The sequence below is a fragment of the Neolamprologus multifasciatus genome, chromosome 22 (assembly GCF_963576455.1).
Source record: "Neolamprologus multifasciatus chromosome 22, fNeoMul1.2, whole genome shotgun sequence".
NCBI classification, from domain to species: Eukaryota; Metazoa; Chordata; class Actinopteri; order Cichliformes; family Cichlidae; genus Neolamprologus; species Neolamprologus multifasciatus.
The window spans coordinates 5,222,443-5,234,520 of record NC_140459.1 but is presented as its reverse complement, the minus strand read 5'-3'; the positions used below and the strand labels follow the sequence as shown (position 1 = coordinate 5,234,520).

General features: G+C 42.6%; 1 protein-coding gene and 1 long non-coding RNA gene across 3 annotated transcripts in view; one reads left to right on the top strand and one right to left on the bottom strand.

Annotated features, from left to right (window-relative positions):
• LOC146492703 (CCR4-NOT transcription complex subunit 3-like) overlaps positions 1–11,143 on the top strand; it is a 53,053-nt gene extending 41,910 nt beyond the window's left edge. For both annotated transcript variants that reach the window (XM_085147915.1, XM_085147916.1), the window contains 5 exons: positions 2,911–3,007; positions 3,240–3,441; positions 6,419–6,551; positions 6,870–6,995; positions 7,095–11,143. In XM_085147915.1, coding sequence (XP_085004041.1) covers positions 2,911–3,007; positions 3,240–3,441; positions 6,419–6,551; positions 6,870–6,995; positions 7,095–7,193 — 657 coding nt within the window. In that variant the 3' untranslated portion in view covers positions 7,194–11,143. The remainder of the gene's footprint in view (positions 1–2,910; positions 3,008–3,239; positions 3,442–6,418; positions 6,552–6,869; positions 6,996–7,094) is intronic.
• LOC146492704 (uncharacterized) lies at positions 1,410–2,916 on the bottom strand. Its single transcript, XR_014871850.1, has 2 exons — positions 2,373–2,916; positions 1,410–2,035 (listed from the first exon to the last, which is right to left on the bottom strand). It is a non-coding gene; the product is annotated as an uncharacterized LOC146492704 (long non-coding RNA).
• Positions 11,144–12,078: the final 935 nt, after the last annotated feature.

Genomic DNA, 12,078 nt, shown 5'->3' with positions numbered 1-12,078 from the left:
CCTGCCATCCATGTGGATGTTACTTTGACATTTACCACCTAACTAAGCATTTCTGCAGGCCATGCACACCCTTTCATGGAAGCTGTATTCCCTGATGGCTGTGGCGTCTTCAGCAGGGTAATGCATCCGCCCACAAAGCAAAAAATGGTTCAGGAATGATTTGAAGAGCAGAACAATAAGTTTGAGGGCTTGACTTGATCTCCAAATTACCCAGATCTCAATCCAGTTGCACAATTGTGAGATGTGCTGGATAAACAATTCTGATGCATGGATCCCTGACCTCGCAACTCACAGGACTTAAAGGAACCGGTGCAAACATTTTGGTGCCGATACCACAGCACACGATCAGGGGTGGGGTTGAGTCTGTGCTTTGACGGATCAGTGCAGCAGAAGGGGGGCAAACAGAATATTAGAGGTAGTCATAATGTTGTGCCAGATCATTGTAAGTTCAAAAGTGATCTCCAATTATACAGTGTTTCCATGGGGATATTAAAAAAAGTAAGATCATTTGATTCTTAATGAATGAAACGTTAAAGCTGCAAAATCTGAGTTACTGAAAATTTGCAAAAACAGTTTTTGTTGGAGATTCTGCAGCCCTGTGAATTTCATCCAAACTTCCTGTTGTATAAAATTTCAAGCCGGTGTAAATCTGTAACAGAGCTTAGTGTTGCATAGCTCAGTACTTTTGGATAGTGTCCTTGGACAACAAAAGAAAAGCCTGACGATGTAATATCGGTAAATTACTCCAGTTTCTAAAAGCTTCTTCTTTTTTTTTTTCGGTGATAAGACCATATCAGTGGTGCGTTTAGACCCAGTGCAGAGTAACATTTCACCTCCCTTTTACTTGTGCAAATACAGTTGTTAACGTATTTTAATAAATCTGCTAATGTTCGCTCATAATACAGAAAACTGGAGTGCAACTGATATGTGGAATTGATTTAGAGAAACACATTTTTATAACTTAGTCCTGCGATTTCGCTTCTCTCCAATTCCCCGTCTTTACATAAAAGTGAAGTTGAACCATGGTGACAATATTTAATATTTATTAGTATCAGGAGAAAAGTCTGTGGGATCATTTTAGCTGGTAGGTATTCGAGACTCGCTGTGAAGTGAATATTTTACCAAACTTGCCCAGTGTGAATTTCTTCCATTTCGTATCTTTGCAGACGCACAATTGAGCTCGAGTTAGCCTGTGACTAAACTTACTAATTTCTTTGGCTTTAAGTTCAACTTTATTTTTATGGAATATGTTAGACTAACCCAGTGGTTCTTAGAGGTGGGAATCACCATACATCCCACGATACGATATTATCACAATACTAAACGCACGATACGATATTATTGCAATTTTTAAAAATATTTTGCGATATTCAGATTCTGTACATAAAGGTAAACTTTATCAATATTCATTTAATCTAATATCAAAGTCTCACACTCAGTCTTTCTCTCATTTCAGTTTTATTGTTGACAAACTGAACGGTTTGTATTACAGTCTAGTCCAACTTAACTGAATCAACCATCTGGTACAATTATAGCTATTCTGAACTATGCAGTTTATGAAAACTATGCAGCCCCTTCAGCAACTGAAGAATTTGAAAGTAAATGAAAACAAAATATAATTTTACATTAAATAAAAGTTTTAAACTTAATTAAAATAAAACATGTCTTAAATTAAAATAAGTAAACTGTCACATTTGGACAGTGAAGGAATGTCAGGATTCTTGCTCAGAAAAAGGATCAACATGCTCTGAAGTCAGAGCACAAAAACCTTTTTTGTAACAAAATATCGATTTCTGCTGTCCCTGTATTGATACATTATTAGCAAACAAAATATCACGATGCTACACAGTATCGATTTTTTTCCCCCACCCCTAGTGGTTCTCCAACTGATTTTGGATGATCTGAGAAAATCTGGAGAGAAAAGTAGGACTTTTGTAGGGGATGTACAGAAACGAGAGGTTTTTTGATACTAGAGTGCTGACCTCCTTCACTAAAACTCATCTTCCATCTTTTTATATTCTTCGGGCGATCGTGGCTCAAGAGTTGGGAGTTTGCCTTGTAATTGGAAAGTTGCCGGTTCGAGCCCCGGCTTGGACAGTCTCGGTCATTGTGTCCTTGGGCAAAGACACTTCACCTACCGCCTACTGGTGTTGGGCAGAAGGGCCGATGGCGCAATATGGCAGCCTCGCTTCTGTCAGTCTGCCCCAGGGCAGCTGTGGCTACAACTGTAGCTGCCTCCACCAGTGTGTGAATGTGTGTGTGAATGGGTGGATGACTGGGTGTGTAAAGCGCTTTGGGGTCCCTAGGGGGGGCTAGTAAAAGCGCTATACAAATACAGGCCATTTACCATTTACCATTTCGTGATTTTGCACTCCATAAACCGTCTGAATGGCTGCACTACAGACCAATCTAAAGTATCTTTGAACCGCCTGGATGTGCCTGCAGACACGAGTACACACAACTTTAGGTCCACTACATAAAACCTGACCGCAGTCAACACACCAAACGAGAACGATAATTTCTTTATGGTTTTAGTCGATTTTGTTTCTCGTGGTAACAAAAATCTCTGATCTAAGAGTTGAAGTAAATCACATTATTGCAGTATGATATTGATCGACACTCTCCAAGCTATCCACGTACTTGCGAACATAAAGTGCATTATTTTTGTTTCGTCCCGTCATCTTGAAATCACTCCTCAAGCTGCCTGACGCTACGTCACATGCATCTTAGGAAGGGAGGGCACAGGAGCAGAGAAACCAAACAGCCCGAAAACTGAAGTCAAAGTGATTTCCATGACAACATTATCAGTGGTGCGGGAACTCGAGTTCCTGTGTTCAAGCAGGTATGATAACTCTGTGCACACGTCCTGGAGAATCTTTTCCCAAGTGTCTCCTTGTCTGTCCTCATCAGCCCCAAGAGCCTCTGAGCAGCCTCAAGTCCATGGCCGAGCGAGCAGCAATGAGCTCAGGGATCGAGGGAGACGTGACCTCCCTGCACCTCACCTCAGGTAAGACGCACACACACCTTGATAAAAGGAGATGGAGGGTTACCATAGAGCAGAAATAGAAAAGCTGTATTTTAATGGAACAAAATGTCATCTCACCTCCCACTCTCAGCCGCCTCTGAACAAAAACTGCTGATGATATTATCATCCCTGACTCAACTCCACTTTTCTTTCTCTCCATCTCTAAAACCTGACTCCCTCTCCTCGTCACTTCCCCTCGCTCTTTCCTATTCAGAAATATTCCCCAGCAGCACTACGGCCCCTTCAGGCCCCCCATCAGGACCTCAGCCCTCGCTGTCAGAGGTCAGCATCCCCCCATCGTTGGGGGTGTGTCCGCTGGGGCCGGTTCCCCTGTCCAAAGACCAGGTCTACCAACAGGCCATGCAGGAGCAGGCGTGGACGCATATGCCACACCCATCCGACTCCGAGAGAATCAGGTGCAGTGACATTTTTACCACCCACCTTTTCTGCAGTCAGAAAAAGCAAAGTCAAAGCACTTTGTGCCTCGTTATTGTCAGCAGTACTAGAAGTTTTCAGGTGTGGAGGGTAATATACACACAACACACTACAGACAGCTTCACAAACAAACAACTGTTTAAATTCAGAGGAGGCCAGGGTCAAGTCAGCTGTAAAAAATAAAAAAAATTAAAAAAATTGCTCCCATTTCTTTAGCTGAATCTAAGAAAACTCAGCAGTTCACTGCAGTACAACAGTGAGTGTCTACAGTCATCTGTAAAACATGGTGGAGACTGAGGAAGTCGTACATACAGGAAGTCAGATTTGCATCCTCTATGCCAGCGGTCCCCAACCCCCGGGCCTCGGACCGGTACCGGGCCGCGAGTCGTTTGGTACCAGGCCGCGAGAGTTGAGGCTCAGGTGTGAAATGTAAAGTTTTCAGCGTTATTTTGTTATCGTTTTTATCGTTTACTCTGTTTTCCTGGGTCTTTTCACGTGTGTTATGAATAAATTTTCTTTTTTTCGGTACCAGTACTAGTTTTATTTTGTTGTATTTATCCGCGACACCTTAAAGGCCGGTCCGTGAAAATATTGTCGGGCATAAACCGGTCCGTGGCGCAAATATGCAATATAACCTGGAAGGTTACTCACTGATAATATCTTAATTCTGCAGCATGTCAATGATCCCAAACACGTCCCAGTGCAGTATATCCAGTTCACACTGTGAATAAAGGTGCTCATACCAAATATTGCCTTTCAGGCTCATTAGTGCTGCACTTTTCTTCCCTCATATACAGTTTTCCACTCATAGCATAGAATGAAATGACCCTTTGTTATTGTACATGCACAACAAAACTGTGCAAATTCATGTTTGTGCACTTTCCAAACAAAAAAAAATCACTGTATCTATTCCATATTTACCCATTTACAAGTGACTTAACTTTTGACCAGCACTATACACCAGCGGTCTCCAACCTTTTTTGCGCCACGGACCGGTTTATGCCCGACAATATTTTCACGGACCGGCCTTTAAGGTGTCGCGGATAAATACTACAAAATTAAACTAGTACCGGTACCGAAAAAAAGAATTTATTCATAACACACGTGAAAAGACCCAGGAAAACAGAGTAAATGATAAAAACGATAACAAAATAACGCTGAAAACCGATAAAAACCCTGAAAACCATACATTTCAACTCTCGCGGCCCGGTACCAAACGACTCACGGACCGGTACCGGTCCAAGGCCCGGGGGTTGGGGACCGCTGCTATACACTACAGTTGTTAAAAGATCTCCTCACAGTGAATCTATCAAGACATCTACAGATCAGATTGGACAAAAGAGCCTCAGCTGTAGTAAAAAATATTTAAAAGAGCAAAATTCAGTCAACTGAAGTCAGTGGGAGAAACTGCAGCACAGGTAATAAAAGCCCCACCGCTTTATTCGATTTGTGTGTAGTACCGTCTGATACTGGAGTGCTCGGTAATGTAGCCCACCTGTACACACAGTCATAATTGCAGAAGTGATTATACTGGTACAGTATCTACAATGCAGTCAGCCCACACAGATACAATTGACATTTAGATCAAACACTCAAACCCTCTTGTCCCACAGTACCTGTTGTGTTTTACAGATGAGAGCACACACACACACACACACACATGCAGAGCGTGGATTTTGTCTTGTTGTGATTAAAACATGACTCTGTACTAAAAGCGTGACAGGTGTTTGTTCCACCTGTTTCTTAAAGTATAATTTACCTTCAGCTTACACGCACTTGTCTCTCCTACACGCACACAGCTCATTTCCTCCACGGTTGATTTGAAGTGCTCACATTAGTCAGACACTCACACACTTTCTGTTCTGCCCCGTTTGTGGGACTCTGTTATTTTAGGCGCACCCTCGGTGCACACAGCTTCATGGAAACAGACAAACTGGGTTTGTCACCATTCTAAAAATACTCGGAAAAGTGCATTTAGGTGGAGAGAGTGACCCGCTGCTGAATTTTCCTACTTTCTGTGAATCCATCAGGGAAGGAAAATCTTTATATACGACCCACATGTTCCTCAACATGTGACATCTCGGCCTTCAGATCACATGTTGGTAAAATGCGAGTCTGCCATGAGAATAACTCTGATTCTCACAATTAAACACATTATAAATGTTATGATTTTTCTTACATTTCGACCAGTTTGTAGTTTCTGATGTCAGAGTGTCAGTGGTTCTGATTGCCCATCTTGACTTGGTGTTTACAAATGGGAATCTCAACCTGTTGCTTTACTTTATTTTTGCACTTATAGTGTTTGCATTTCTTTATTTATTTTTTAAAAAGCCTTAAAACAGCTTCTTCACTTTTAACTGTGCAGAGACGATGGGTGAAGTCTGTCGATGGCGGTTGTTTAGGTTATGGAAGAAATCCTAATCGGTTATTTTGTTCTGCTTATTTTCAGCCCTATATTTTTATTCTCAAGCTCTACTAGAGTAGCTTAACGTGATTCACGTCTCAACAAAAATCCATCTGAGCTTTCGTAGAGCCCATCAGTTCATCTGCTTTTAAGGCCATCCTCTCTTTAAGCCACCTGTCTTCTGATTGGCTGCCCCTGACAAATGGAAGGTTTTAAAGGGAGGTGCTTCAGTACTTACACCTTTTTCTGACAGCACATAAGTTTTAACTGTGGATTTTCTTAAACATCTAATATAGTTGAGATGAAAAACTGATTTTTAGGTAAAGATGAGAAAAAATGAGATTTTAAAAAAAATCTCATTTTTTAAAAAAAATGAGATCAAGACAAATGTTTTTCATCTTTTCTCTTCTTCTCCTCCTTTCTATACTGAAGTTAAGACTTTAGATAACATGCTGCATTCCTAAAGTTATGCTAAATTCTTGCTAAATGCTAAATAAATGAATTTTCTTCATTTATAAACCATTAACTCCCCTCCCTCTGTCTCTGTATTACAGGCAGTACCTGATGAGAAACCCCTGCCCCACCCTGCCTTTCCACCACCAGGTGCCACCGCCCCACTCAGACACTGTAGAGTTTTACCAGAGGCTTTCCACAGAGACCCTCTTCTTCATCTTTTACTACCTGGAGGTAAGCTGTGTTTGTCCGTTCCTGCTTAAATGTTGTTTACAGCAAACTCTTTCTGTCAGACTGTTTTAGGTTAAATTGGATCTGCTGAATTGGAATTTGGAGGATGAAGATTAGTTTAAATGAAAGAAGGGCCTGTTAGGGAGTCCAGGGTCAAGACTAAATTGATTACACTAAAGTCAGATTTAATTTAGGCTCATGAGGTATTTATGAATCGTATTACAAGTAAAATTGAGGATTTCTTTCTCCTCAGAGCCAAAACGTGCTCCTAATTTAGTCTCATTTCTCAGCACTCGTCGTCTCCTCTCCCCCTCTCTGCAGGGCACTAAGGCCCAGTATCTGGCAGCCAAAGCCCTGAAGAAGCAGTCGTGGAGGTTCCACACCAAGTACATGATGTGGTTTCAGAGGCACGAAGAACCCAAGACCATCACTGATGAGTTTGAGCAGGTGAGAATCACATCTGTGTGTTCAGCCGCAGAGTTTCTGCAAACGTTTAGTTGTGCGCCTTCCTCTTTGTCAACAAACTTAGTGTTTTCTTTGTTTTAGGGAACATACATTTACTTTGACTATGAGAAATGGGGCCAGCGGAAGAAGGAGGGCTTCACGTTTGAGTACCGGTACCTCGAAGACCGAGACCTCCAGTGACGTGCGGAGAGACGCGACAGGACTGACAGCTGAGAAAGTGAGAGATGGACGCATGAAGAAGGTTGATCCACCTGCTGACATTCCTGGATTTGACCTCAGCTCGCTGGGGAAAGGAGACGTGCGGGCCGGAGGGGGGCGGGCGGGTTTCGTCCCTCCTCCTGACCCTCCAAATCCCGCCTTACCATCCTCACCCCGGCAGTGATAACCCCTCCCACTCCCATCATCTCCTCCTTTCTTCTTTCTATCTCTTCATCAGCAGCCTTTTTTTAAATAAAAAATTTCCTGGCTTAGACAAATCACACAAACACACACACAAAATAATCACGCGTATAATATTCCGACTATCCCCTGCCCTCGACTCGGAGTTATCCTGTTAATTTGGCTTTAAAACTGTTGCTTCTGTTAGCCCCGCCCTTTAAAGGCCAAAGATTATTGGTCAGTTACATTCTCAGCGCAGGCTCCGTCTACTTTAAACAGACCAATGTGAACTCCATCAGTGCTGTAACACTTCTCAGACTCGCATCAGCTGAGAGAAATGAATTTTAAAATCAAGTGAGGACGCGTGAAAGAGGACGAGCAGCCAGCTCTTTTCTGCTTCATGAACTTGACAGCCGCTAATGCGACGCTTCACGTAACCTGAGACATAATGATGCTGAGCTTCTGCCTTGTTTTCCACTGGTTTATAATCCAGATTAATTTGGATTTGGAGTAGTGGAATAAAATGATAGCAGGGCTTCATATCCGTGTACGCACATCATGATTTTCGTGTCCGTTAATACGTCAGTGTTTCTGCTTCAGTCAAAATTAGGTGGAGAACTTGAACAGCCACGTTGAATCTACAGTGAAATGCAGTTGGTTGCCAGATTATTAGGTACAGCTGTGCACTTAAATCGCTCTTCCGTAAAATCGACCTTCACGATCAGTGCAGTTGTCTCCGTTATTGAGGTGTTAACAGTGAAGTGTTGGTTAGAGGTGGTGCTAACCAGGCTCACCTGTACCCTTATATGTAAAAGTAAAGCTCATCTCCATAACAACAAGAGCTGATTGGGGTCCTGTTGGAGTAACAGGAAGTCATTCACAATGAATGAATCTGTTTAAAAAAAAAAAAAAATGAACTGCAAAATTTAGTTTAAAGTAAAAGTAAGAAGAACTAATGAAAACCTAATCATGAAATTTAAAATTATTTGCTGTTCTGCATTTTCGGATCTATTTTTCTAACTCGTTATATCATCAGACGCGGAAGGAGATGAAATAGAGCAGCAGATATCAGATGCTGTAGGCGAGGCTATTAATGAATGAATTCATCCGCCTCAACAAGCGAGTAGAAGCTGATATTTAGGCCTAGCATCTCCTCCCCCAGTGTGGCGGTTATCATTGGAATCACAGGTGTCAAGTTCCTGAGGTGCAAAAGTGTTGGATTTCTGTGTCAAACAGCTGATTAATGAGGTCACCTGCCCTGCTGCTGTGACGACGAGGCGTCCGTTTACAGCTCTGTGAAGGTGAAGCTCAAGTTAGCTTCTCTCTTCTGGTCTGTTTGGGAAAACAAGCAACCAGCAGCCGAACAGGTAAACACTGGTCGTAGGTGGCACCGCAGGCCTCGCTCGCACTCCAGAGGTCCCGTTTCTTGTTATTGTCGGTGTTTGTTTACTTGTGAGGTGGTTCATGCTTTTTGTCCGCTGGTCTAAAAATATCCCGCCCTGCCTACTCCCGTCTATCCGCAGAGGAGGAGTGTGACAACGCAGCCGGCGAGGTGTCGGTAGTAACTGTCTTTTACCTGGTGGGCAGCGTTATGTCATAGTTTCACGAAAATGGCTTCAAACTGGGAGAAGCTTGGACAATTCAAGTTGTAATTAAATCTTCTCCTTTGCCAGTTTTCTCGTCATGCACACTTTTAATTTTTCTGCGTTCACTCAAACGCAGCGGAGGTGCACGGGGATCCTCTCACGACTACAATAATGGCACTTATGAATACCTGCTGAAAGCTCAGTCAGTCCACAGATGTTCCTCTATAGAGTTTTTGTTTTGTTTGTGCACGGATCAGATTGTGTCCACCTTCGCTGCGCCGGGTTGTCGGCAGAAGTTTTCCCATCCAGCTGCCAGACAAATAGACGATCAGCTGCTCGTGTCGGTGTCTGCACGCAGCAGGAAGATGCTAACCAGGTGCTTCTGATAGCTTTCAACAAGCTAAGCTACAACTGTTTTTAGGTTTGAAGCTTTAGGCCTGAAAATACACCAAAATGTTTTCATCCCAAGACGTCAGATACTGGCGTTTTGTCTTCAGCAGTACAGACGGGGTCGTTTTTGCATCTCTGACCAGAGCAACAGTGGACACAAAGATCAGAGAGGCCATAGAGCTCCGTTTGGGAGCTTTGTGTCCTGCTCTGTCTTGTTTACGACAGATTAATATTGCTGCACCCGAGGGGGGCTCAAGCACACTTTTAGTAACATGTGAGAACGCTAGAGTCCTCCGCACTCCGATCAGACCTTGGCCGGTCTTTAATCTGCCAGCCCCTTAGTGCAAAATCTGTGGTGCATTGGTGATCTATCACATAAATCAAGCCAAATATTTTCAGGACTGCGTGTGGGCCACTTCCTGTTTTGTGCCACATGTGAGAACTGACAAGTGTTAGAAAACAAAAAGCTCCTGACCTGCTCTGTTTGTGAAATCAGCCTCTGTGACACCAGCAGCTTCGGTATGAGACCGGGCTCATGCTACACCCTGGATGTCTAAAACTGAGCAGCAGGTCAAAGCCAGGGGACGTGATCCTCTAACACAGAGCAGCTCCAGCAGTTATCACGGTGGGTGTTGGATGCTGCCGGCAGCTGGATGGACAGTTTGTTCGTCTCCCACCAGCCTCTTCTTTCCTTCCCTTTTTCCTCCCTCCCTCGTCGTCCTCCTCTCTGTGCTCGAGCACAAACAGAGCAACACCAGCACTGCTGCCCACATCTCCTCTGTCCTCCAGCTCTCTGCTCCATGTTTACACACTGAAGGGTTCGACTGAGCCGACTGGGCCCACACCAAACACACACGAACACACTCGTTCTCACACTGCCCGAGCTTCTTCCACGGCTGCCAGCAAAACTCGACAGCAGCTCATTTTTTTTCTTGTTTTTTGTTTTTCCTGTTTTTGACACCAAACACTTGAGTTTCTGTCTCTTCCTCTCTCTCTCTCTTAGCTGCCTCCTCCTCCTCTCCTCTTCATGCCAGGTAGATATTTCCTTTATTTCTCAGGAAGTATTTGATAGACCATTTTATGAGGAAATGTATCCGCCAGCAGCTCCCATTGCCACAGCACAACTACAGTATATCTTCCCCTCCAGGACAGACTCTCACCGCAGGTTTAATTTCCATCCTTTCTTCTCTTTACACCACAGCGGCCCTTTTCATTTCACTTTTCTTTTTTTTGTTGTTTTTTGTTTTTAATAAAAATATCCTCCAATGTTTGGAGCAGCACCTGGAAGAGAGACTATCTTTATATTTTGTATCAAGTTATTTGTGATAGGTTGTGCTTTTTCTTTTCTTTTTTTCTTTGTTCCAGAAATGGGGGAGATCATTTTAAAAGCCAGAGGAGAACGGGGACTGTTCTTTTTAAAGATCAGCGACTTCTCAAAGGAGTGTTTTTATAACCTGACACACAACTCTACACTTATTCACTTGACTGACAGTTGTGCTTTTAACTTTTTGGGGGGTTTACTTTTTTTTTGACAAGCGGGAGGGATGAGAGGTCAATCCGAGAGCTGAAATGTGAATCTCTCTCTGCCCCTTGGCAAAGAAGTGTTGTATAGACTTCTCATCCTTCAAACTTCCTTATTTTTTTGTTTTCCTTCAGTTGTTGTCATCAGACAGCATGGAATAATGACACTTGCAAAGTGGCGCTGAAAAAGTAAATAATGACATAACCATGAATAAAGGATTGTAAAATATTAATAAAATAATTACTTTTCAGAAATCTGCACTTGTTTTGGTTTTTCTGGGAGTTTGGGAACATCTGAAGCTTCAAACATGATTAATGATGGGGTGATTAGAGCTGATGGGAATATACAGGGTGGGCTATTTATATGGATACACTGGAATAACATGGGAATGGTTGGTGATGTTAAAGTCCTGTTTGTGGCACATTAGTATATGTGAGGGGGAAACTCCTCAAGATGGGTGGTGGCCATTTAGAAGTCGGCCATCTTGGATAGAACTCTTGTTTTTTTTCAATAGGAAGAGGGTCATGTGACACATCAAACTTATTGGTAATGTCACAAGAAAAACAATGGTGTGCTTGGTTTTAGCGTAACTTTATTCTTTCATGAGTTATTTACAAGTTTCTCTTTGTTCGCAGCCATTGACATGTCGAAGAGGTTAACACGTGAGGAGCGGATTGAAATTGTGTTGATATCTGGTGAACGCAGTAACCGGGTCATTGCAGCAGATTTCAATGCAAGACACCCTACGAGACCACCCATCTCCCATGCTACAGTTAGCAAACTGCTGGCTAAGTTTCGTGAAACTGGTTCAGTGTTGGATTTGCCAAAATGTGGACGCAAGAAAACTGTCACTAATGAAGAAACATCTAATCTAATACTAATGTGCCATAAACAGGACTTTAATATCACCAACCATTCCCATGTTATTACGGTGTATCCATATAAATGGCCCACCCTGTACAGTCAGCTCCACAACTATTTGGACGGTAACGTGTGTGTGTGTGGATTTTAAATCTAATAAAAGTTTGATTTCAGATCCATGTATAAAAATGGCTGTTAATGCAAAAACATTTTAAACTCTTTAATTAAAGCTTAGATGCTAAAACTTAAGTGGATTATCTAACAGTTATTTTTATTATCTGGATTTTTCTAATACTTAGATGAGGTGTGACTGCGTTAACTGAGGAGC